Source organism: Monodelphis domestica, chromosome 4, assembly GCF_027887165.1.
Source record: "Monodelphis domestica isolate mMonDom1 chromosome 4, mMonDom1.pri, whole genome shotgun sequence".
NCBI classification, from domain to species: Eukaryota; Metazoa; Chordata; class Mammalia; order Didelphimorphia; family Didelphidae; genus Monodelphis; species Monodelphis domestica.
Window position 1 is genome coordinate 203,200,708 of NC_077230.1, and position 24,817 is coordinate 203,225,524.

General features: G+C 33.4%; 1 protein-coding gene across 2 annotated transcripts in view; it reads left to right on the forward strand.

Moving 5' to 3' along the window:
- The window catches only part of ITGAV (integrin subunit alpha V), a 131,262-nt gene extending 108,244 nt beyond the window's left edge, over window positions 1-23,018 (forward strand). For both annotated transcript variants that reach the window (XM_007494484.3, XM_056794105.1), the window contains exons 20-30: window positions 495-642; window positions 1,150-1,242; window positions 5,308-5,387; window positions 5,932-6,012; window positions 6,640-6,745; window positions 10,086-10,244; window positions 11,532-11,645; window positions 16,200-16,313; window positions 16,411-16,518; window positions 17,572-17,694; window positions 18,167-23,018. In XM_007494484.3, coding sequence (XP_007494546.1) covers window positions 495-642; window positions 1,150-1,242; window positions 5,308-5,387; window positions 5,932-6,012; window positions 6,640-6,745; window positions 10,086-10,244; window positions 11,532-11,645; window positions 16,200-16,313; window positions 16,411-16,518; window positions 17,572-17,694; window positions 18,167-18,262 — 1,222 coding nt within the window. In that variant the 3' untranslated portion in view covers window positions 18,263-23,018. The remainder of the gene's footprint in view (window positions 1-494; window positions 643-1,149; window positions 1,243-5,307; window positions 5,388-5,931; window positions 6,013-6,639; window positions 6,746-10,085; window positions 10,245-11,531; window positions 11,646-16,199; window positions 16,314-16,410; window positions 16,519-17,571; window positions 17,695-18,166) is intronic.
- The last annotated feature ends 1,799 nt before the right edge of the window (window positions 23,019-24,817 follow it).

Below are 24,817 nucleotides of genomic sequence, written 5' to 3' on the forward strand. Positions count from 1 at the left end.
TCAATATTAAAGCATGTGATCACTTAACTATATTTGTATATTATTGCTCAATCACAGATGGGGAAAAAAACCCATAATCTCCCCCAGCCCACCCAAATTATTCTTTTCTGTGATGTAATTAAAAGAACCTATAACATAAAAAATAGAAGAGACAATGTATTTATCATATGGAGCACTTTTGAGAGGATGCTTAAGTTAGAGATTAGCTTTTGAATCAAAGAAAAGCAAACAGAAGGTATTAATAAATTTTTTTTTTAGTATTTTTAAAAATTAAAAATATTTTTAAACCCAGTATTTTATTTTATTTTTAAGGATTATTATTATTATAAGGAAAAGCACTAATATTTCTATTTAGTATATAATATCAATGTTCTAATGAACTGGAAAGTATTTTTAAACCTTCTCATATTATTTTTTAAATTGTTACTCCATGAACCTGTCTCTTGGTTTTTGACATGTTCTCATTCACTGCCTCCATTTGTATTAATTTCTAGTGATCAAAAGAAGATCTATATTGGTGATGACAACCCTCTGACACTGATTGTTAATGCCCAGAATCTAGGGGAAGGAGCCTATGAGGCTGAGCTCATTGTGTCCATTCCGCCCCAGGCAGATTTCATTGGTGGTGTCCGTAACAGTGAAGTAAGCTTCTAAATCAAGAACTTTTTACTGATAATTCAAATGTACTGATAAGCCTGATTAACATTTATGAGTTATGAACCCTATGCAGTTACAGAGCAACCATACCTATTTTGCCCAAGGACATATTTCTAGACAGTCAAGAATCTATTTATCATGAATATTTTCAAGTTCAATACTATGCAATCCTGAAATGATATGCAATTTTTGACATTTTGCAAAAAAGCCCATGACCACTTAACCCAGTATCTGCTCCATGCAAGCTTTTCCATCAAACTATATGTTAATGGTTAAATAAATGTTTCTGAGTTGCCTAAACACCTTAGAGCTATAATATTCCATTCACATGTAGTAGGAACATATTAGTTTTTTTCTTTTAAATATTAACTGTATAATTAATTAGAAATTTTAATATTTACATGCAAAATTTCTTCAAAAAATATTACAACCTTGTGGTTTGTGCTTATGTTGAAAACTTTGTGTCTCTTCAACCTCTTTGTCCTATTGTAGACTTTATCAAGGCTTTCCTGTGCATTTAAGACAGAGAATCAAACCCGCCAGGTGGTATGTGACCTTGGAAATCCCATGAAGGCTGGAACTAAAGTAAGATAAGCTAATTAAATTCAATTAAATGAAGTTTATTATTTTTTTCCTGAAGAGTGAACAGGGTGCTTTTGTCAATACCAAAGTTACTCACAGGGGATATATTTTCTAAATGCCTCAGAGCCCTGGAAAAGTAATTTGACATAATGCATATACTACTGGAGGCTAACTATAGTAGGTGGTAAAGATTTATTAAGTGTCTCTTATGTGCCATGGACTATGCTAAGCACAGGGTGATGTGTGGGTTATGGGAGAAAGATGGATTTGAAACCAGGCACAGCATTTGATAGAAAATGAAGAATGTACTTAGAATGTTCTGGACTCTATAAAGGAAAGCTTTGAGAAAGTTTATTTTACTGGCGCCCAGCTTTCCATTGAGAAGGGAGAAGCACCTAAGGATGCTGAGAAGGTATTGAGTATCAACCCTGGATCAAGCTCCATGATGATTAGATTTCAGGTGATGAGCTTATCCTAGAGGAGACATTTTGAGCAGAAACCAAACAAAATAGCTGATGGAAAATGAAAAGATCTATCACCCAGCTAAGAAGTCTTAGGTGCAAACTTTAAGTCCTAAATCTGGTACTTACTAACAGTATAAACCTGGAAAAATCATTAAACCCCTAAGTGTCTCACAGTTGCAATACACATAGGCAGAAGGAATTTTTATCCCAATTGAATCAAAGATTCTTCAAATATTTACATATAAAAATGTGTGATTATTTATTTAGAAAATTTTTTATTTAAATCTTTTTTATTGACTGAGTTTTGTTTATTTGAAACCAGAATGAGGTATGTCACCATATAGGTTTAAGAATTCTGCTCTCTTTGCTTGTTCCTTTTCCTCCTTCAAGGGGATGAGTTCCCCTTGAAATCTTCCTTCATTCCTCTCCTGGCTCTGCTTCTGACTTCCAGCTTCCTGATTTCAAAACCATGCCTTCAAACTTCAAACAAGTATCTTCATTCTCTATTCCTACTCCCTGTTCATATCCCTTTTGTGTGTTGCCTTCCCTTGTTGGAATGGAAAATCTTTTAGGTCAGGAATTATCTTTCTTTTTATTATTGTATTTATATCCTAGTGCATAGCACCATGCCTGGCATTTTGTAATTACTTAATGCATGCTTCTTTTCTTTCTTTCTTTTCTTCAGGTAAGGTGAGGGTGATGCTTAAATTAATGTATGGTGCTACCAAAAACTTATACTAGCAAATATTAGTAGTCTCTTTGTTGTGGCGATGCCATGCTGATTTTTTCATACCCTTTCAATGTAGATCATTTTCTTTTGGTACATAGGTTCATAGACTATTAGAATTGAAAGGATTGTTGGAGATCATTTAGTTCAATCCTCTTATGATATGTCTGAAGAAACTGAAGCCCAGCAAAGAGAAAGGACTTGCATAAGGACATATAGCATGTTAGAGATGAGCTAGAACTAGAATCTAAGTCTCTTCTTATCCCATGTTGTAAATGCCTAAAGGAAATGCTTTACTAGATTCAGGACAAATGACCAATGAGAGTCTGGTTTAGTTGATAACCCTGGGGCATGAAAGAAAAAAATATTTTAATCTTTTATCTAAATCCTTTAAAAATAATTCCTTTGAATCCTTTTGTAGCATGACTAAGATATAGAAAAATGTTTATGTATTTTACTGTGCCTCTGTCTTTGATCTAGTGAATCTCAGGTTTTTGTTATTTGAGAAATAGATTTGTTATGATAAGGCAGATAGTATGATTTTTGTCATAAGGACAGTTTTTTGTGCCAGAGAATAGCTAGAAATCATTCAAAGAACAGTTTCTTAAATATATTCCAGGTCTGTCTCCCTCTTATTCAATTCTGAGTCTAATCTACAGTGCCTGCCCCAGATATATGAACTCAGGGACAAACTCAGTAGATTGATGTTCTAATCATATGCCATATTTTGGATTGCAGGTATTTTTTGCATACATTTAGTTGTCCTTCGTTGACTGTTAGGTTAATATCTTTTGAGTAAACACAGATTCCATTCATGAGTTCCTATAATATTCTTGGAACTTGATCTGGAAACAGAAGCATCTAGAAGACGCTCTTTAGGGAATCCTTTTTTACTTTGGATTGTTCACATGGCATTCTCCATAACAGATTAACCCTGGCAGTGATAGTAAGCTTCATTTCTTCATTTGTCATTCATTTGTCATGTCTTCACAGTCACTAAATACCTATCTTCCAAACTTGTTATGATCTTTAACTGTTTACACTCACCCCATGTATATAATATCTTCCCAAGTCTTGTGTATGTGTGTGTTTTAAACCTTAATAGCAACCTTCCTGTGTGTTCCTTTGTCTGTATTCACATAGTTACTACTTTGATGAAGGCACTCATCTGCTTACACCTAGCATATTGTGTTCGATTCTGATTGCTTTACCAGCTTCAAGTTTCTTTCCACTCTGATTTATCTTCCATTATGCTGCTAAAGTGTTTTTCCCAAGGCTCAAGTCTCATCATGTTATCTCCCCTGTTCAATGAACTGTAGTAGGTTCCTGTTACTTCTAGGATCAAATATAAAATCCTTTTTTGCTTTTAAAATTCTTCCCTGTCCCTTCCAACCTTTCTAATCTTCTTTCTCTTTACTCCTCTCCACCAATTCTATAATCTAGCTTCCAGCCTGCTTGCTGATGCTTGCACATAATATTTTCTCCTCTCCTTGGCTGGAATTCTTTTCCCCTTCATCTCTGCCTCCTGAACTCCCTGGCCTCCTTAAAGACAGCCCAACTCCTACCTTTTGCAAGAGACCTTTCCAGGTTCCTCCCCCTTCCCCATACCGAGTTAGTGCCTCCCTCTGAAATTGCCTTCCCATATTAACTGTATATATGTTGTAGGTAAAGAGTTATTTGATGTATAATACCCGATTAAAATATGAGCTTCTTGAAGGCCCTGTAGTGAGCACAGCACCTGACTCACAGTAAGCACCTAATAGATGCATTTGTTTATTAATAAATAACTCAATTATTTATTTATCCAGTTTCTGACCAACTCTGTGGATACATTTATTATTATGAATCTTGGAACACCTCTCACCAAAGAATTAAAGTTACAAGTGAGCTACACTTTAATGGAGAAATTCATATGTGAATGGGTTACAACCAATTGCCAATAATGGCCTATTTACATTCAAGAACTTAAGTAAAGTATACCATTCAAGAATGACAAATCAAAAGAGGATGTGAGGTGTTCATATAACAAAAGTAAAGGATAACAGTAGATGGGTAGCCCAGATGCTGTAATGCTTAGCAAAATGCCTGGTATGTAGTAAGCACTTAATAAATGTTCTTTAATTGGTTGTATTGATACCCATAGTGTTAAAAAGATGTTGAAGAAAGCCTCTAGCCTGTAGAGAATCACAGAGAAGCTGTGAACGAAAATGATCAAGACTTGAATAGGTTGTGCAGGTGTGGATGGGTTATGTTCCTAAATGAAGGAAAGAGTGAAAGTCCACATTGATGAATCCTAAACCCACTGAAGACAGAATATCAAATGTTTCTTCAGAGCAGAAATATAATAGTGGAAAAGTGGAAAAATAGCACGTCAATTAAAAAAACAGTATATTCTTTTACTTTATGTTCAGTTCACAAAACAACCTTTTTTTTCAAATTCAGATATTGAGTAGATGGGAGGAATCTTCTATGTTGGTCAGTTTAGTATTTCTTTGTTATTAAGGAGGTTTCTCTAGGGGATAGTAAATGAGGGATATTTTTTCCAACAAACACATTGCTAAATTTTTAAAAAATTAACTTGGTTGATATATTTTAAAAAATATATTAGGCATATTTAGGTAGTTCAGTGGATTGAGAACTAGGCTCATAGAGGGGTTCCTGAGTTCAAATTTGGCTTCAGACACTTCTTAGCTCTGTGATCCTGGGCAAGTCACTTGACTCCCATTGTCTAGCCCTTACTATTCTTCTGCCTTGGAACGAATACACAGTATTCATTTGAAGGCAGAAGGTAAGGGTTTTAAAAAAATATGTTAGGTATGAATTCTTACCGATTAAGTGCTAGTTTATCTTAATACAATATCATTTTTCCTTTCCTAGCTTTTAGCTGGCCTTCGTTTCAGTGTGCACCAACAATCAGAGATAGATACTTCTGTGAAGTTTGATTTACAAATTCAGAGGTATGAACATAATGATAACTTCTTGCTATTAATAATTTCACAGAAAACATTAAAATCACTGAACTGATCATATTTGGTTGTGGATATAAAGAGAATATATGTATTATTTTAGTTTTAGCATTCTTGAAAATAACTTGTAAATAAAGGGCATACATTTTATATGAGACTTAATTTGATACTTATTTCAATTAACATACACAATAACATACACCTTGTACATCATCATATCCATGGTGGGGACTAAATAATAATTTTGAACTTGTTCAATTAAATTGAGAGATATCAATTTAATTAATAGACGTGTCTATTAGAGAGTCTAAAAAGAGTATAGAAAGAATATCATTCTTAATCTTTTAAAACTATTGGATTTCGTTTTTATAGTTATTAATGCATTTTTAGAAATTATAGGTACCCTTAACATTTTTCTTGTCTTTGTTTGAAATATGTTCACTTTTAAAGAGTGATCTCAGAATACATCATGTCAATGAGAATTTATGGTATAACTGTACAGATCTGAATATTTAACTGCTTTTTTTTTTTTTAGCTCCAATTTGTATGACAAAGTAAGCCCAATGATATCTTACAAAGTTGATCTTGCCATTTCTGCTGCTGTTGAGATAAGAGGGTCAGTAACTGAAAAATTTAATTCTTGTAATTGCTTTCACATTAGATGTTAAATCCTGTTTTCCATCATGTATTATTCTAATGGCACCTTTACTGACATTCTAGTCTTTTAGAAAGAACAGGGCATATATTAATTTTAGAATTAGTTCAATGCTAAAAGTCTATAAAGTCACTATTTTGGAAAGTGGAAGGGAGTGGCATGAGAGCAGCTGTTATACCATGAATGTGTTTATTCTATTAAAATTATTTTTCAGTTCATATTGCAAATTAGAGGATTAGTCAAAGGTAATTAGTTTTCCATTTTTCCATTTATATGTCCATCTACCAATAAGCATTTATTAACCACTGCTATGAAGCACCATGCTAAGTTCTGAGTATATAAATAAAAGCATAAACCAGACCTTGCCCTCAGGGAATTCACAGTCTAATGAAAGAGATAATGTGCAAATAACTATATAGAAAAAAGAGAGTAATCTCAGAGCAAAAGTACAACCAATGGAAGTGGAGGAGGAAAGAACTGGGAAAGTTCTCATTATTCTTTTGAAATTGTTAGGATAGTTTTATAAAGAAACTGATGGTTTAATTCCCATAATCATAGTAAGTTTGAGTTTTCTTTGTCATTGTTTAGGGTCTCCAGCCCTGATCATGTCTTCCTTCCTATTCCAAACTGGGAGTATAAAGAGAATCCACAGACTGAAGAGGATGTTGGGCCTGTAGTACAGCACATTTATGAGGTTTGCAGTTTTATGTGCACCTTAAAATTTCATTAATATTAGTTATTAACATATGAATTCATTAATATTACTATTAGCCATAAGGGAAAGGGGGAAAAAAAACACCTAATATTTCAGTTCCATGTATTTGTCATCTTTACTTGAAAACTTAATCATCACAGATTCCTTAGAATTTGTTTCTTACTGGTCATCTCATTTTCTATTAGTTGAAGATCTTATATATGTTTAAAAATGACTTTTCAATTATATAATTTTATTTTTTGTCATTTAAAAATATTTATTTAGAATATTTTCCCATGATTACATGATTCTTGATTTTTCCCACCCCTCTTCCCTACCCTTTCCTGGAGCTGACAAGCAATTCCACTGAATTATACATGTATCATTGTTCAAAGCCTATTTCCATGTTATTCATATTTGCAGTACAGTGATCTTTTAACATCAAAACCCTAATCATATCCCCATCGAATCACATGATGGATCATATTTTTCTTCTGCGTTTCTGCTCCCACAGTACTTTCTCTGGACATGGATAGCATTCTTTCTCATAAATTCCTCTGAATGATCCTGGATCGTTGCATTGCTGCTTGTAGAAAAGAAAAGTCTGTTACATCAAATATATTATTTTAAAGCAACTAGTTTTATCCCAATCAGATACAAGTATCATGGTATAATGTAAAGTTACTTTTGGAATCAGGAAAACTGGGTTTCATTCTCACTTCTGACACATACTAGTTCTTTGATCTGGGCAAGTGTCACTGATGCTCTAAGATCAGCACATAACAGTTGTTCATCTGTCTTAATGTGGTACATTACTATAAGTGATCCTTATATCAATGAAATTCCAGATCCAAAAGAGATAAATTAGGAACCTTCCCAGTAAGACCAGGAGTGAAGCAGGGATGCCTATTATCACCACTACTATTTAATATTGTACTAGAAATGTTAACCAGAGCAATTAGAGAAGAAAAAGAAATGTAAGGGATCAAAGTAGACAGTAAGGAAGCAAAATGATCACTTTGCAGATGATATGATGGTATACTTAGAGAATCCAAGAAAATCAAGTAAAAAGCTAGTGGAAATAATTAACAACTTTAGCAAAGTTTCAGGGTACAAAATAAACTCACATAAGTCATCAGCATTTCTATATATTTCCAAGAAAACTCAGCATCAAGAGTTAGAAAGACAAACCCCATTTAAAATCACTCTAGATAATATTAAAAATTGGGGAATCTATTTGCCAAGACACTCAGGAATTAAATGAACACAACTACAAAACACTTTTAACACAAATAAAACTAGATGTAAACAGTTGGAAAAACATTAATGGCTTATGGGTAGGATGAGGTAATATAATAAAGATAACAATCCTACCTAAATTGATTTATTTATTCAGTGCCATATCTATCAAACTACCAAAAAACCATTTTTTATAGAATTAGAAAAAATTATCGAAAATTTCATCTGGAAGAACAAAATATCAAGAATATCAGGGGAACTAATGAAAAAAAATGTGAAGGATGGAGGCCTAGCAGTACCAGATCTTAAATTGTACTATAAGGCAGTGATCATCAAAACAGTATTACACTGCCTAAGAGACAGAAGGGTGGATTAATGAAATAGACTTGGGATAAATTATCTCAGCAAGCTAGTGTTCAACAAACCCAAAGATCCCAACTTTTGGGACAAGAACCCACTATTTGACAAAAACTGCTGAAAAAATTGAAAAACAATATGGGAAAAATTAGGTTTAGATCAACATCTCACACCCTATACTGAGATAAATTCAAAATGGGTAAATGACTTAAATATAAAGTGGGAAAGTATAAGTTAATTAGGTGAACATAGAATAGTATACCTGTCATATCTATGGGAAAGGAAAGAATTAAAGCCCAAGCAAGAGATAGAGAAAATTACAAAATGTAAAATGAATACTTTCAATTATATTAAATTAAAAAGGTTTTGTACAAACAAAACCAATGCAACCAAAATTAGATGGGAAGCAACAAACTGGGGGAAAATGTCTATAACAAAAAAATCTGTCAAAAGTCTAATTTCTGAAATTTATAAAGAACTAAGTCAATTATACAGCAAATCAAGCCATTCCCCAATTGACATATGGCCAAGGGACATGAATAGACAGTTTTCAGCTGAAGAAATCAAAACTATTAATAGTCATATGAAAAAAGTGTTTTAAATCCCTCTTGATTAGAAAAATGCAAATCAAAACAACTCCGAGGTACCACCTTACACAGAGCAGAGTGGCCAATATAATAGTATAGGTAAATAATAAATGTTGGAGGGAATGTGGCAAAATTGAGACACTAATGCATTGCTAGTGGAGTTGTGAATTGATCCAACCATTCTGAAAAACAATTTGGAATTATGTCCACAGGGTGTTAATAGAATGCAATAGAATGCCCTTTGATCCAACAACACCACTAATAGGTTTATACCTTAAAGAGATAACAAAAAAGGTTGTACAAAAATATTCATAGTTGCACTCTTTGTGGTGGCAAAAAATTAGAAAATGGGGAATTGTCTCTTAATTGGAGGATTGCTTAACAAATTGTGGCATATGATGTTGATGGAATATTATTGTGCTATAAGAATAATGAACTGGAGGATTTCTACATGAACTGGATTACAAGAACCTGCATTAACAGATGCAGAGTGAAATGAGCAGAACCAAGAGAACATTCTACCTAGAAAGTGAAACATTGTAGAATGATTCAATGTAATGGACTTTAATACTAGTAGCAATGATCCAGGACAATCCTAAGGGACTCATGAGAAAGAATGCTATCCACATCGAGAGAAAAAAAAGTGTGGGAGTAGAAACATAGAAGAAAAAATGTCATTTATCACTTTTTTATATGGGTATATGATTTGGGGTTTTTATTTTCAAATATTGCTCTATTGCAAAATGAATAATATAGAAATAGGTATCAAGTGATAACATTTGTATATCTCAGTGGAATTGAATGTTGGCTCTTGGAGGGGGAAGGAAGAGAGGAAGGAAAATAAATGAATCATGGAAACATGTAAAAATATTTAAGAAAAAAGAAAAATAATTAAAAAAAATTCCAGATATAAGCTTCCCCTCCCCAACAACAAAAACAAAAAAACCTCTAAAAGTTTCCACAAACAAAATATTGAATTTTAAAATGTAGTTAGGCATCTTTTTATAATTATCTTAATACTCTAATTTTAGTCATCAAGAAAATTCTATTTTTATTCTTATTAGTAGCGTTCAAATTATTCATTGAGATACTAATCCTAAAGTGGATGGGAAGAGAGATCTTTGGCAGTAATACTTAAATGTTCTTTTCTTTACTAGCTGAGAAACAATGGTCCAAGTTCATTTAGCAAGGCAATGCTGAATCTCCAATGGCCTTACAAATATAAGAACAACACTTTGCTGTATATCCTTCATTATGAAGTTGATGGACCAATGAACTGTACTTCAGATATGGAGATTAACCCTTTGAAAATTAAGGTAACATTATTCAAACACATTTCTTGATTGTTAATTTTTCTATATACTTTTTAACTACATAGAAAAATGTATATAAAATGATATATTTTAATTTACTTCCTAACTCAGTAGAAATAGTTTTATTTGCCTTTGATGCATTTTGGGTTGGGTTGGGTTGTTTGTTCTCACAAACTGAGTAAATTTGGACTTTTAAGAAGCCCTAGGGAGCCATACTTTTTACAGAATGTCTAGAGTGCCTCAGAAGTATTTGTTGGGACTCAGTCTGTGGCTTCTCTCCTACCACATATGCTAGGTTTTATCCAGGGCCTCTGCATGATGTCAGGAATGTTGTGTCTTTTGGAGGAGAGTTAGAAATGAAGTTCTGGCAATGCTGACTTAGTGATTTAGAAGAATTTGCTTTTGAATAAATCCATTGACAAGTTGTTATAGGGCATCCTAAAAAGCAGAGTGAGGGGGGAAAAGAAGAAAAGTGTTCTGAAGGTGAGTCCAAATGTAATCTTATTTGCACTGTATAGGTTGCAGGCATTATTGTATATTCTAGAATTATATATATATTTAGTGATAACAATAAGATCCAATGAATGATCCATTTCCCTCTTACATTCATGTTATCATCATCATCATCATCATCATCATCATCATTAGAGACTAGGTTTCTCAGTCACATCTAGACTTAAAGTGTAGCAGTCACTCACAGCCCTGTGATCAATAGCCTGGGATCTTTGAATTACTTAATTTCTGAACGAAGTAGTTTGGCCCTCTTCAAGTAGTTTGGTGGACCTGTTACCAAAGGCTTACCACATCAGTGCCAGTCTTTTTATGGTAAGCTTTAACCTCACTGCAACTTAGCACTCTTTAGTTCAAATGCTATATTGCTCTCAGCTTTTTGGTAGCAAAGATTTCAGACATGTGCATCCACTCCTGGAAGAATCTTTATACTCTATCCTTCTAGGTATAGTGCATCCTCTATTCTTTATTTTCTTTCCTAAAATTTGTCATGTATCCAGCAGTGAATTTTCAATCACAATATGACATGATACTACTTTTTCCATCAATTTTAATCCTTTCTGAGATTCTTTATAGGTTTATAGGATCATTAATTTATTGAGACCTGAAGGGCCCTTAGATGTCATCTAAAGAAACTCCCTCAATATAGAGATGAATAAACCAAAACCCAGGGAGCTTCTCTCTTGCCAAGACTACTATTTACTGTGTCAGCATTTAAATGGAATATAAAATATCGTCAATTATTATAATTTCTCATCACAATTACTAATGCAATCCTAGATTTCAAGCCCTAAGATAGATGAAAAAAATGAAACAATCTTAGGGCAAGGTGACCGGAATCATCATGTCAGTAAACGGAATTTGCCTCCCAGTGAAGGGGATGTACACACTTTGGTAAGTACTTTTGAATACTTTCCTGGCATTATCCATTCAAGTGAGTTAATTTTGAACTTACTCTGAGGAAGTAACATTTTCATATTACAGGAATATATATTCAATATTTCTATTGCTTTTTTACAGTTTTTCTTAGTCACCCTCTTGACCACCATCTATTTTTTGAGACTGGAATGACATTTCAGTGGGAAATTTGTTTTAAAAAGTCAGTCAAGAGCAGGAAGGTACTAGGAGATGGGGACAGGCACAACAGGATAGAAGACAAAAAAGAAGGTGAAATTTGAAAACAAATTTGGCCGGCTATGCAATTTTGCTCAGGTCTTTCTTGCTCAATTCTTAGAAGGCAGCTAGTTGGCTCAATGGAGAGTGCTAGGTATGGAGTCAAGAAGACCCAAGTTCATATCTGACTTCAGGCACTTATCAGCCATATAACCCAAGGAGAGCCACTAATATTTGTTTGAATTAATCCACTGGAAAAGGAAATGGCAAACCACTGCAAAATATCTTTGCCAAGAAAATCCCTTGAACAGTATGGTCCATGGGATCATGAAGAGTCAGACATGATTAAATGATTGTACAGCTGACCCTATTCAACATCTTATATACATTCATCAAATAAACTTTAAGATGAATATGGTACTGACATATCCCAGAATCATCCCCACTATAACTCTGTAAGAACTAAATTAAACTCTGGTCCTTAATTTCCATAAAGTTTATTAATATTTACTTAGATAGAAGAAAGCAGACAGAGAGAGAAAAGCCTAATTTTTATCCTGCAATGTGGGTGGTCTCCCAATGAACCCCTTAGCCACCTTCTTTTGGCCTCATGCCCAAGAGAATAAAGAGAGCCCACTTCCTGTATCCCCCTCCTTTATTTCTCCCCTTTACACCCAGATTAATTTCCCAATCACTTCCAGATCAAGTGCCTCAGTCACCATCCTGTGACCCACATTCAGTGTGATATAGCTCTAGCAGTGCAGGGATGTAGGTAGGATCCCAATGTGGGATCTTGGGAGGGGGTTCCCTTCACAACTCTTGTCTTCCCTATTAATGTCACTATGACTATTTTCACATTTTTTTTTCTGTCTCAGTAGTCTCCCTGGTATTCAAATATAAACTACATTTTTATTGAAAAAATCTAGACACAAAATGATACCTGTCCCCTTTCCACCCAATTGTCTATTGTATATAGATTCTGTACTAATGTCGAACTTCTCATCTTTATAGATAACTGTGATTTTGATCCCTACATATTCTTATATAAGCCACTTACATGGACAAATAACTATTTTCTTCTGATGTTCTCTTTACATTTTGAGAGTCTACATTTAACAATTTTTGTTGCCTTTCTAAATTAATCATGAGCTCCTTGATTGATGTTAGAGACTTTGCCCTTTACTTTTGTACCTATTATTATGACAAACGTGAAAATCACTAGGGGAGAGTGACTGGGACAGGGCAGGACTCAAAGCCAGAAAGACGAATTCAAATCTTACCTCTGACACACAATAACTGTAAGGCTCTTTGTTCGATGCTTAACTTCTTAAGACAGTTCACTAAGTCTGTTAATTATAGAAAAGGTATTGACCAGAAAAGGCACAGGTAGAAGGCATTTCCTCTCTTAGGAATTTGTGATACCAAAATAGCCACAGGTCCAATTCCAATATTTGCAGTATTAAATATATAATAGGTACTTGATACATATTTATTGGATTGGAATAAATCTAACTGACCAAGATACTCCTTGTCAAATCATGTTGTAATTCCCAATGCAATAAACATTTATTAAGCACCTACCACATGCCATACACTGTGCTGAGGGATACAGTTAATAAAAAGACAAGTCCCTGCCCTTAAGGAGCTTATAGTCTAAGGGTGGTGATAGTGGTGGGGGTTGGGGGAAGGAGACAACACACATAAGGAGTCAGGAAAGCAGGGAGGGGGTAGACTAGGGGGTTTCTAGCACATCTTGTTCCATGAAGTTGAAACCAGACAGAGGAATTAGGAGGTGATTGGTATTCCTCACATCCAGCCCTCCAATCAAAGACTGAGGGAGGTAATGTCAGTCAAGTCAGTTTTGCACTAATTAACAGGGAGGGGAGATAATAGCCAGCTGATGAGAGTTATAGCCTAGATGGCTCAAGCATTTGTCACAGTGTCTTATTTATATGCTCAATAGAGTGGGTTTTCTTTTAGTCGTTCAGTCTAACTCTTCATGACCCCATGGACCATATGGTTCATGGAGAAGGGAGAGGCTAGCAAAAGTGTTATCATCAAGACAATCTACTACTTTACTCATTTCTTTTTTCAATTTGAGTTGTTTACAGATAGCATTGAAAAAATTGAAATGTAAATCTAAAAATCTTATCTTAGGCCAACCTTATTCTAAAATGGCACATTGGATATGCTGTTAGACCTGGGGCCAGAAAGACATATTTGAATCTTGCCTTAGATACTTACTAGCTATATGACTCATGGCAAGACATTAAATCTCTTTGGATCTCAGTTTCCTCATTTTGTAAAAAATGAGGAAGTTAGATAGAGACTCTGGCTTGTAAGCTCCTGTCAGTCCTAAATTTATGATCTTATGATTCCACTTTAACTTGTTTCAAGTCAGTCCACAGCAATACTATGACATCTTCTATGTGGTTTATCTGTAAAGCTGGCAAAATTCATCAGATCATATGATCATAAGTAGATCTAGAAGGGACCCAAAATGTCATCTAGTATACCCCCTCATTTTAATAAATGGCATGCCCAAGTTTGTATCAGGTTCTGTGATTCCAAGTTTAATGTGCTTTCCACTGTACTGTGCTACTTCCCAAAGGTATGTCTGTGGGCCTCCCATGTGACAAAAAAATTCTACAACTGAATAAAAAGGCCAACCAACCAGTTTGAATACTTCCAGTGATGGACAGACACTGTTTTTCAAATCAATTCCGTTTAATTTCTAGATGACTCTTTTTGTTAAAAAGTTCTTCTTGGGGGCAACTGGGTAGCTCAGTGGATAGTGAGCCAGGTCTAGAGATGGGAGGTCCTGGGTTCAAATCTAGCCTCAGACACTTTTCTAGCTGTGTGACCCTGGGTAAGTCATTTAACCCCCATTGCCTAGCCCTTACCACTCTTCTGCCTTGAAACCAATACATAGTATTGATTCCAAGACAGAAGGTAAGGGTTCTTTTTTTTTTTTAAAGTTCTTCTTTATGCTGTGAAGGAAATCTGTCTTCTAGATCAAAGAAGAAAAAGTCCAGCCCTATTATATATAACGTCTCAAATATAATGTCCCCTGTAAGCCTTCTCTTCTCCATTCTAAGTACTCTTAATTCATTTAGCCATTCATCTTCACTTTGCACTCTACTTGTTTGGCAATGCACTTCTTCAGATGTGGCAACTAGAATTGGACATAATAAATTGTCCATTACAGAATATAAGATATGCCTCCCTTGATATAAATTTTTAAAATCTATTAATACAGATGAAAATTGAACTTACTTTTTTTAGCTTACATGCCACAATATTGAAGCATATTTCAGCTTGTTGTTAAAAAGAACCCTTACAATGTTATGTGAATTTATGTTAAATCACTTCTCCATACTTTACTCATATAATTTTTAAGTCTACATAAAACTTTTACATCATTAAGTTATTAAATTTCATTATATTTTTTCATCCTTTCATTTGAACCTGTCAAAGTCTTTTTGAATCTTTATTTTTGTCCCTCGATATAGTCATTATTCCTCCATCCTTTATATCAACCATATATTTGAATAATGATGACAAGATTTTGATCTAAGCCACTGATAAAAATGTGAGTAAAATTGGTCCATGTACAGAAGGTTCCAATATTCTGGCAAACACTTCCCCCCAGGTTTATATCTCTTCTTAAAATCAATGAAAAATACTTTTTAGGAAGAGTTGTTAATAAGGTCAAGTCAACAAGTTAATAAAAAGTTTTCAGTTGATATGTGCCAGACACTGTGCTAAGTCCTGACAATACACATAAAAGCAAAACCAAAGATAGTCTCTGACCTCAAGGAGCTTTCATTCTAAAGGGTAAAGACAATACATAAAAGGAATTATATGAAACATGGTGTGTGGATAGAGGAGGATCCGAATCCAATTCATTGTAGTATGGGCCACCACCCATTTCTCTATCTTGTCCACAAGTATTTCAGGAGATATTGTTGAATACCTTTCTGAAGAATCTCGAGATATAACCTATCTATTTGCAGGATATTTCAGTGGGAATAACCTATTGGTATAGAAGTGCTTTTTGTTTTTGTTTTGTCTCAATAAATTTTATCATTGGAGAAATCTCCATAGCAAAAAATTTTCAGTCTTCCTTTCAGTAGTCCACCTATTTTAAATGTCTCACTATCACTCACATGTGAACAAGCATATATATACACACAGGAATTCTTTTCTGGTTCATTTTCATACATGTCAAAAGAATGGCTTGTGAATTCAGAATTTTCAGAATTTTAAGGGTTTGGTTTTTTATGATGATCAAGTGACATTTCCTTGAAAGTTAAACAACTGTATTCTTGGCAGGGATGCGGAATTGCTGAATGCTTAAAGATTGTCTGCCAGGTTGGTCGCCTTGATAGGGGAAAGAGTGTAATCCTGTATGTAAAGTCTCTGCTGTGGACCGAGACATTCATGAATGTGAGTAAAGAGAATGTCTTCATACTGGTCCTACAAAGTTTTTTTAAACAGAACTTGTCTGACACTATTTATTATCTTAATATTATATTCCCCACAGAAGGAAAATCAGAATCATTCATACTCACTGAAGTCCTCAGCTTCATTCAATGTCATAGAATTTCCCTACAAGAACCTCCCTATTGATGATATTCACAACTCTACATTAGTAAGTTATTTGGTGACCTAGATATCAACATATGCAATCTGAATGACAGAAGAACTTTTTAAAATAAGAAATTGCCTTTGACTATTTCATATAACATATATAAGTGTTTTGATGGGTTTCTGAGGCCAGTTTCTGTTATTCTTTCCTGCTTCCAAATAGTAAACCTTCACACTTGATGATCCTTTTCTACTTCAGAGTAATATCTTTTATAGTGGCTTATAGTTTTGTGAATAAAATTATTGTGTGGACTAAAAGTCAGCTGCTCCAGTAGTAGCAGGCAATTATGTTGCAAATTCCTTGACATTTTGTTTCCAATCATACTGATATAGAGCAGTATAACAATATGAAACCTGTTTTTATAAGTGCCTGGGACCTCTTTCCAGAAGGATCAAAATCTAATATTTGGGATTATGGGGATGTATGTGATTTTATAGTGAAACTGCTATTTGGTATCAATTTACTAGGTCTAGTTCACTTCTTTTCAAGTCTACTAGTCTCTGATCCAGGAGGGGGAAATCACATTACATCTATTAATAATGTTAACAATTCACTTTCATACTTAAAAAGCATCTTTCTAGGGGAAGCTGGGTAGCTCAGTGAATTGAGAGCCAGGCCTGGAGATGGGAGGTTCTGGGTTCAAATCTGGCCTCAGACACTTCCCAGCTGTGTGATCCTGGGCAAGTCACTTGACCCCCATTGCCTAGCCCTTACCACTCTTCTACCTTGGAACCAATACACAGTATTGACTCCAAGATGGAAGGTAAGGGTTTAAAAAAACCAAAAAACAAATATCTTTCTCACCTCAAACCTGTTAAGTAGGTAATATGAGTATTATAATATCTTCTTTATAAGTGAGGAAATGAATTCAGTGAGATTAAATAGCTTAGCCATTGTCTCAAACCAAGAAAATACCTATTTTGATCTCAACTTCTTGCCTCTTGATTCCATGCCCAGAGATCTTTCTATCACAACACACTTCAATTACTAAAAAAAAGTCTGAAGCCATTTTATTCCATTCTTTTCTAGTATTGATTGAATTTTTTTCTCCAATAGGTTACCACGAATATTACCTGGGGTATTCAGCCCTCAACAATGCCAGTGCCTTTGTGGGTGATCATATTAGCTGTTCTTGCTGGATTATTGTTATTGGCTGTTTTGGTCTTTGTAATGTATAGGGTAAGTAATATTGTAAGAAAGGGCAGAGATGGGAGGAGCAAATGAATATAGTGAATTGAAAGTCATCTAAGTCAGTTGACAAGCAATTCTAAATGCCTACTATCTATCTACCAAACACTTAGTACTAAGTGCTGGATATACCACCCCCTCCTCCCCCCCCAGAAAAAGTAGTCTGTGTTTAAAAAAAAACAAACTCATAATCTAATGGTTATGAGAAGAAATCAGATATAATCAACAGAGGAAAGATGCTAGAATTGAGGGAGATCATAAAATTCTTCCAGAAGCATTTTCTAAAAGGTAGGATTTTATTTGGGGCTCAAAGCCAGGAAATCCAAGGGTTTCATCCAAGAGATGAAGGGAATAAGCCTTTAATGAAGAGAGTACTCTTTTAAAATTATATGTCTGTTTTTTCAAAAATTTTAGTGATTTTTTCTTGTTCTTGATAGTTTCCTTAATTCTCCTTTAACTGTAGATGGGGTTCTTTAAACGGGTCAGACCACCTCAAGAAGAACAGGAAAGAGAACAGCTTCAACCTCATGAAAATGGTGAAGGAACCTCAGACGCTTAACAACTTTTAATTTATACAGCATAACACTTTAGAATTGCCAACTTCTTTGTGGATTTCAGTTTCTCTCATCAGGAAAAAAACACTCCATGGCAGCACTGCTGATCACACCCTTTGGCATTGATGAATAGACTTAAACAACAAAATGAGAGCAATATGTGTCAACCATCTCTTGTATAAAGCATGTTCCTAATCCCACTAGTAGTACACATGCACTGAAATGTGCAGGAATCATAAGTATTATTTGGTGATTTTGATAATCAGATTTCAAGAGACTGTGCCCTATTTAATAACACCCACCAGATTGATATTCTTGAGTTTCCATGTGGATTTAATGAAAATCTCAAAAACCAGCAGCTTTTGTAGTTACTGTTTCTGTGTTTTCTTCCTTTAAGACAAGACTTCATTTGGGCCTTGGCGTCCAATTCTTCTGTAAAGATTCATGCTGTTAATAAGCATTACACTACAGGTGATTTTCAAGCTACTAATGGACATATACAGACACAACTTAGTGAACTTTGGTTTCCAAGATTATTTGAATTCATTTTAGTATGTTAACTATCTATGTGAACCCTTTCAGTCATCTTTCTAAAGACTATAAATGAACTAGATACAAACACAGCAGTTGGAATCACTAAAAGTGTTTGAGCCTTTTTTTTTATTGCATTCTATTTTTAAAAAATTAGCTTTTGTTTCAAGGACACTTTAGTAAATCTATATTCGTGTAAAACATTAGATGTCTAACTGTAAACTTTTGTACAATAGTTGAATTTTAATAATTACATTAAAATCAGCATCCTGAAAGCCATATAGGGACTTTATTAATTCTAAATTACATTTATTCCCATTTTAGCTAAATAATGTGGATGTATTCTTCATCAATCAAATATTGTGGTATTTAATTTTAATCAACTTTTAGGAAGTGATCACAAGTTATTATAAGTAAAAATATTAATGAAAAGGTCTTCATTATTGATGTAGCTGTTTACTGTTATTGATTTACTTCACTGTAACAGTTTTATAATATAAGAATGTTGGTCTTAATATTATATTTTTCTTCATGTTTTTAAATTGAAGTACAGAAAAAGTAGCAAGATAAATGAAAATGGGTTCACTTTGGCTACATTTGCTCTTTCCTTCTAAGCAGAAATGTTTCTTTGTTAAAAACAGAATCAACATCTCCACACCCTAGTCCTGTTCGCCAGTGGATTTATTTTTAGAATAATAGCTTACTAATGCTAATAAAGTGTTTTCTCTGGGTTGTGAAAGATTAGTTGTAAACCAACCTTCAGTTTTTCCTAACCTATAATAATTTATGAAGGCAACTTTTAAAAATTCTCATATAAAACATGAATAAGGCTACTTTTCCAGGAATTCTAATGATAGCTGCAAATGCAGGGAACTTGTAATTTCAAATTTGTATTTTTAAATCCCTGAGGTGGTTAATCTTCAAAAATGAGCTTTTGATATGCTCACCATGCCTTAGGGTTAGAACATAATGATTTCAATTGACTTTGACTTTACTATTGTCCTCTGTAAGAAAATTATAATGATGCAATTAAGATTAAAACAGTTGAACATCATTTGTAAAGTTGGCCTTCAGAATGCAATATTTCATATTTCTCTTTCTTAAATTTAATTTTTGAAAAAGTTTCACAAGGAATTTCAAAGCATTTCTGCATTTTAAAAATAATTCTATTTATATGAAATAATGTTGGTTTATCATCACAAGATAGAAGAACACACAGGTGAGCTTATACAAATTATTTGCTTAGTGAAGTTATGTTATTTTAATGAGCATATTATTTGGCAAAAAATTTCAAATCATGTACTTTGGAGCAGTGCTGTTTGCCAACAACTTACATGTACAGTAAATACTTTATATTGTGAATGAACTGGTTGTTTTGTAAAGAAAGCATTTGTGATAAATATCTTGAAGCCTTGTCACCATGTAGCCATTTTGCATTTTATTGACACCCCTTAAACAATCAGTTCAGCCATTTTCACAACTGATGCCATTTACTACTACTGAAGCTGTTATGTGGAAATCTATATTCATCATTTAAAGTCAGAGAAATGATTGAATTTGACATGTTACAATCTATTCTCTTCTTGGCCTTATCTAAAATTAAAGCACATTCTAGCACTGCAGAAGCAAAGACAGGATGATCCATTAACACTGGAGATAGTAAAAAAAAAGGAAAGATAACTTAAAGCAATATCATAACTCATAAAAAGATGGAAAAAAGCAAAACCTGATTAAAATATTGTATAATTTATAAATATCTCTTTTTGAAACAAATTTGAAAAAGAATGAAAATACTGGGTTTTACTCTAAAGCATGATGTGAATGTGTATAGCTTTCCATATAATAGTCCTGTAAAATGTATACATTTGTATTGCCAAAAAAGTTACTATTTGGTTAATGAGTATTTGCAATTTTATACCCATGACTTTTAAATTGATTCTTAGAGAGTATAATAGTGAATCTGAACATCTTAATTGGCAACAAAAATACATTAGTGTGGTCTAAAAGGCCAAGTATTAGATATCTATGTAAAATTGCATTTAATAAGAAACTTTTGTTGAAAGTTCTACAAGTTCATCCTTTTTTTCTTTTTCCTTTATCTTTTCTTTTTATGCAGTTAGGAGTGTGTTTTTGGTGAGTTTATTCTAAGGAATTTTGAAACATAAACAAATTTAAAACATTCAGAGCCATTTTCTAAAAAAAAAAACAAAAACCTAACAAAAACAAAGAATCACAGTTCTTTCTCAGGTTCGAAACTATTTAATCATACTGATTAAGTAACATTTACTTTCAGAGAAAATGCACAAACTATTAGAAAATTAGCTTTCTAAAATTATTTGAGGGAATTCTGAAGTACTTAAAAAAATTATCCAGGTCTTTAAAAGAGGGCCTTTATGGCAGGGTCATGTAAGTACTGCATTTGCTAGTTTTCATAAACAGGTTTCTGTATGTTGGTGTATCTTCTGAGTACAAAACAGTGCTAAAAGAAGAGTAACAACATGGCCGTTTTTCTCTTTCGGCAATCATTCTCATAGGTGACCAATCATTAGCAGTAATGCCACCTTTTGTAGAATGTTAATCTGTTACCTTTGGTAATCTTGTAAATGTGGAAGACAGTTTCTAATGGAAAAGAAGCAGAATTGAAAAATGTATACTAGAATGAAGTAGCCTATGACTTGAGTATTCATTATTTTGTAGCATACTCTTTCACTTGGTGAAGTGGTTTGGGGTAAGATTTTCTAGACTGCCAACGTGAAGACTAAAATATGCTAGGTACTGAAATCTTTGGGGTTAGGTACTGACTCTTTTACTTTTTGTTCTCAAGTGCAATATAACACTTTAACAGGGCTTGGGTAATTTCAAAGTTATTATTAATTTAATAGCCCTAATCTAATAAGATTGTGTGTGACAGTGATTCTGCTGTTCTTAACAGGCAAAATAACTTTCTTTGCCTTTGTTCCATTAAGAAAGCTGATTTTAGACTGCACTTGGGTATTATGATGTCTAATGCGTTAAAAAGAAAATATTGTTCTGCTTAATAACTTATGTCCTAAAAAATAGATAGGAGTAATGATCCTAGAGGTCCATGATCTGGGACATGCTAAAGATCCTTTATTGACTTCAGAGGGAGAAATAGCCTTCTTTTGATTTCATTGGAAATTTTACCATGGTAAGAAGTACATGATTAGTTATATGTGGTCTTAAAGCATTTTTTGGCAACTTAGAAAAATACATGTATCAAATTGAGTTGATACATAAATACTGTAGAAAGCAATTTTCTTTGTTTAGTTACTCTGACCACCCATATTGGGTGTGGCATGAAAATAATTTTTTCCTTTGCTAGCTCAGTGATTTGAGTTAGATAACAAATGATACAGTACTCTCTGCAAAGTGTTTGCAATGGATAACTAGTAACTGTACAATAAAATTGGGCAGGGCATATGATGCCTCTTTTGCTCATGGTTTTTATATCTTCATTGTATCTTTTCTTTGAAATAAAGTTCTTTTGACACAATGAGCCAGCAGTAATGCACTAAATGGTAACCGTGTGTCCATAAAGAGAGAGAAGAAAGAACAATAAAAACAAAAGCAATCTAATCTTAAAATATATTCTTATACAGTCATTATATACAAAAATAACAGCAATTTTTAGATTTTAAGCTAAATACATAAGGAGTCAAAAAGCAATATTACACTGACCTTTGAGAATAATAATGGTTGCTATTTGCAAAACTAGATACTTACCTCTTCACTTTATAGAAAGAAAATTTTTGGCATCTACAATGTTAGTGCAATAAATGTTAGTAAACATTTTTTTTTCATATAGCTGTTCAATAATGCAAGACTTGAGAAAAATCAGCTTACCCCCTGGCATTTAAAAAAATATGCCCATTGATCAATATTGATAATTTAAGAAATCATGGAATTAACAAAAATACCTATCAATTTATTAAAATAGAAACAAAATATATTAATAAGTCAGTGCTCTATTTGGAAAAATAATTACTGAGACATTAACTCAGACTGGAGCTACTATGATATCTTTCTTAGTTCAATTTTCTCTCAGATCTTCTGTCCCCTCTGTGATAAAGTTTATTTGTTGAAATGCACTCTGATTTTTTCCAAACAGATTTTAAGATGTTTAATGATGGTGTACATGGGTAAATCTTATTGTAAAATTTCATTTTTTGGTCCTGAGAATTTTGCAATAAAATACCTCTACATGCAAAACCTATGGCTTTCCTTATTTTTTTAAGCGAGTTTTTGTTTTATTTATATAGCTAAAGCTGTGACAGTGTGCTGCTAACAACCTTCTGTAAAAGTTGTGAACTTTAGGAGGCATAGTCCAGTTTCAAAATGCATATATTTAATTTTCTCAATGTGTAAAAAAAACCTCACTCAATGGTAGATTAAAAAAGCATGTTCACTAGGCAACTCTTCTGTTTGACAGTTCAGAAATCTTCAAAAGTCCAGGAGAATATGTAAAGGTTGATCAAAATATAAGAATTTGGCAATGATTCCAAGAACTAGCTCAAGAAATGGGCTAATAAAAGTATTCACACAACCACATTTACAGTTTTATTCCTACCTCTTTAAATCACAGCTTTTCTTGATTTCTCAGCTAAAAGTATAAACCATAGGCTAACGGTTGAATTACTTGTAGTTTCCCAGCACAGAATTAGAAAACTGTAGAAATTCTTGAAAAATGACATTTTAATCTAACATGGTTTCAGTTAACAAAGTTCAATTTCTTTACCCTTCTCCAAATTGTGGACTTTGTTGGCCCCATTAAAATATATAAAGACTTTCATCTATAAAGTTCTGTAACAACAACCACCACCACCATCAACCCTTTAATTTCAAATTGATTTCTGAATTCTCTTGTCTGGAGGCTTCAGAAAAAGTCTAAGATCTTCAGCTGATCTAAAAATAGACCTTGGGCCATTTTATGCAAACCACTTCATAAACCATAAATTGTTATAGATAACACATAATTCTTCAAAATTAGCAACATTTTGTATAGATTTACTCATTTGATTCTCACAATGACCTTGAAAAGTCGATAGTATTGCTATCCCCATTTCATAGATAAGGAAAGTAAGAGACATTAAGTGACTTGGCTAGAATCACACAGCTGGTTTCTGAGGCCCATGCCTCAAAGTCAGGTAATAATAATAATGATAATTAATAGTAATATTTTACAGTGCTTACCATGTGTCAGGCATGTGCTAAATTCTTTACAATTATGATCTCTTTTGATCCTTACAACAACTCTGGAAGTTAGATACTATTGAAATGTCCATTTTACAAATGAGGGAACTGAGACAAATTGAGATTAAGTGATTTGTCTGGAGTAACAGGGCCAGATTTAAACTTAGGTCTTCCTGACTCCAAAGTATAGCACTCTTTCAACTATACGACCTAGCCAACAACAACCACATTAAAGTTATAAAATTAACTTATGTGCCCAATTAAATGAAGAACTGTGTATTGGTTCATTGACTGTTTTATAATACCTATTTGCTATATCATTTCAAAGATTAAAGAAAATTAAAAATATATATATAAATGTATATATATATTTTTTTGAATGACAAATTAATTAGCATGTTTTTTTTTCTAGATACTCTAAATAGTTGTAGACTTTTGAGGAAATATCCTAATGTTTTATTTCTGCAAAGAAAAAAGTCAAACAACTGTGTACCAACTGTATATAAGCTTAGTATTTCCCAGGAGAAGAGAAAAAAATGAAAATAAAAGTTGAGGTCATATTGTGGAGGAATGCACCTTTCTCTTCCCCTTCTTAACTTCTTTACTGAATTTAGAGGGAGATTCCATTTGACCCAATGCTCTCATTTTCTAAATGAAGATTTAAAAAAATCCTTATTTACGTCTAAACTTAGTCTAAACTTTAGACTGGCGGCTAAAACCAACCAAAAAAAAATTTAATGACTTTTGCTAATGTTATTTCTGGTTCTATTAACTATTCTCTTGAGTCAGAATCACCAATAGTAGATAAATAAAAAGAA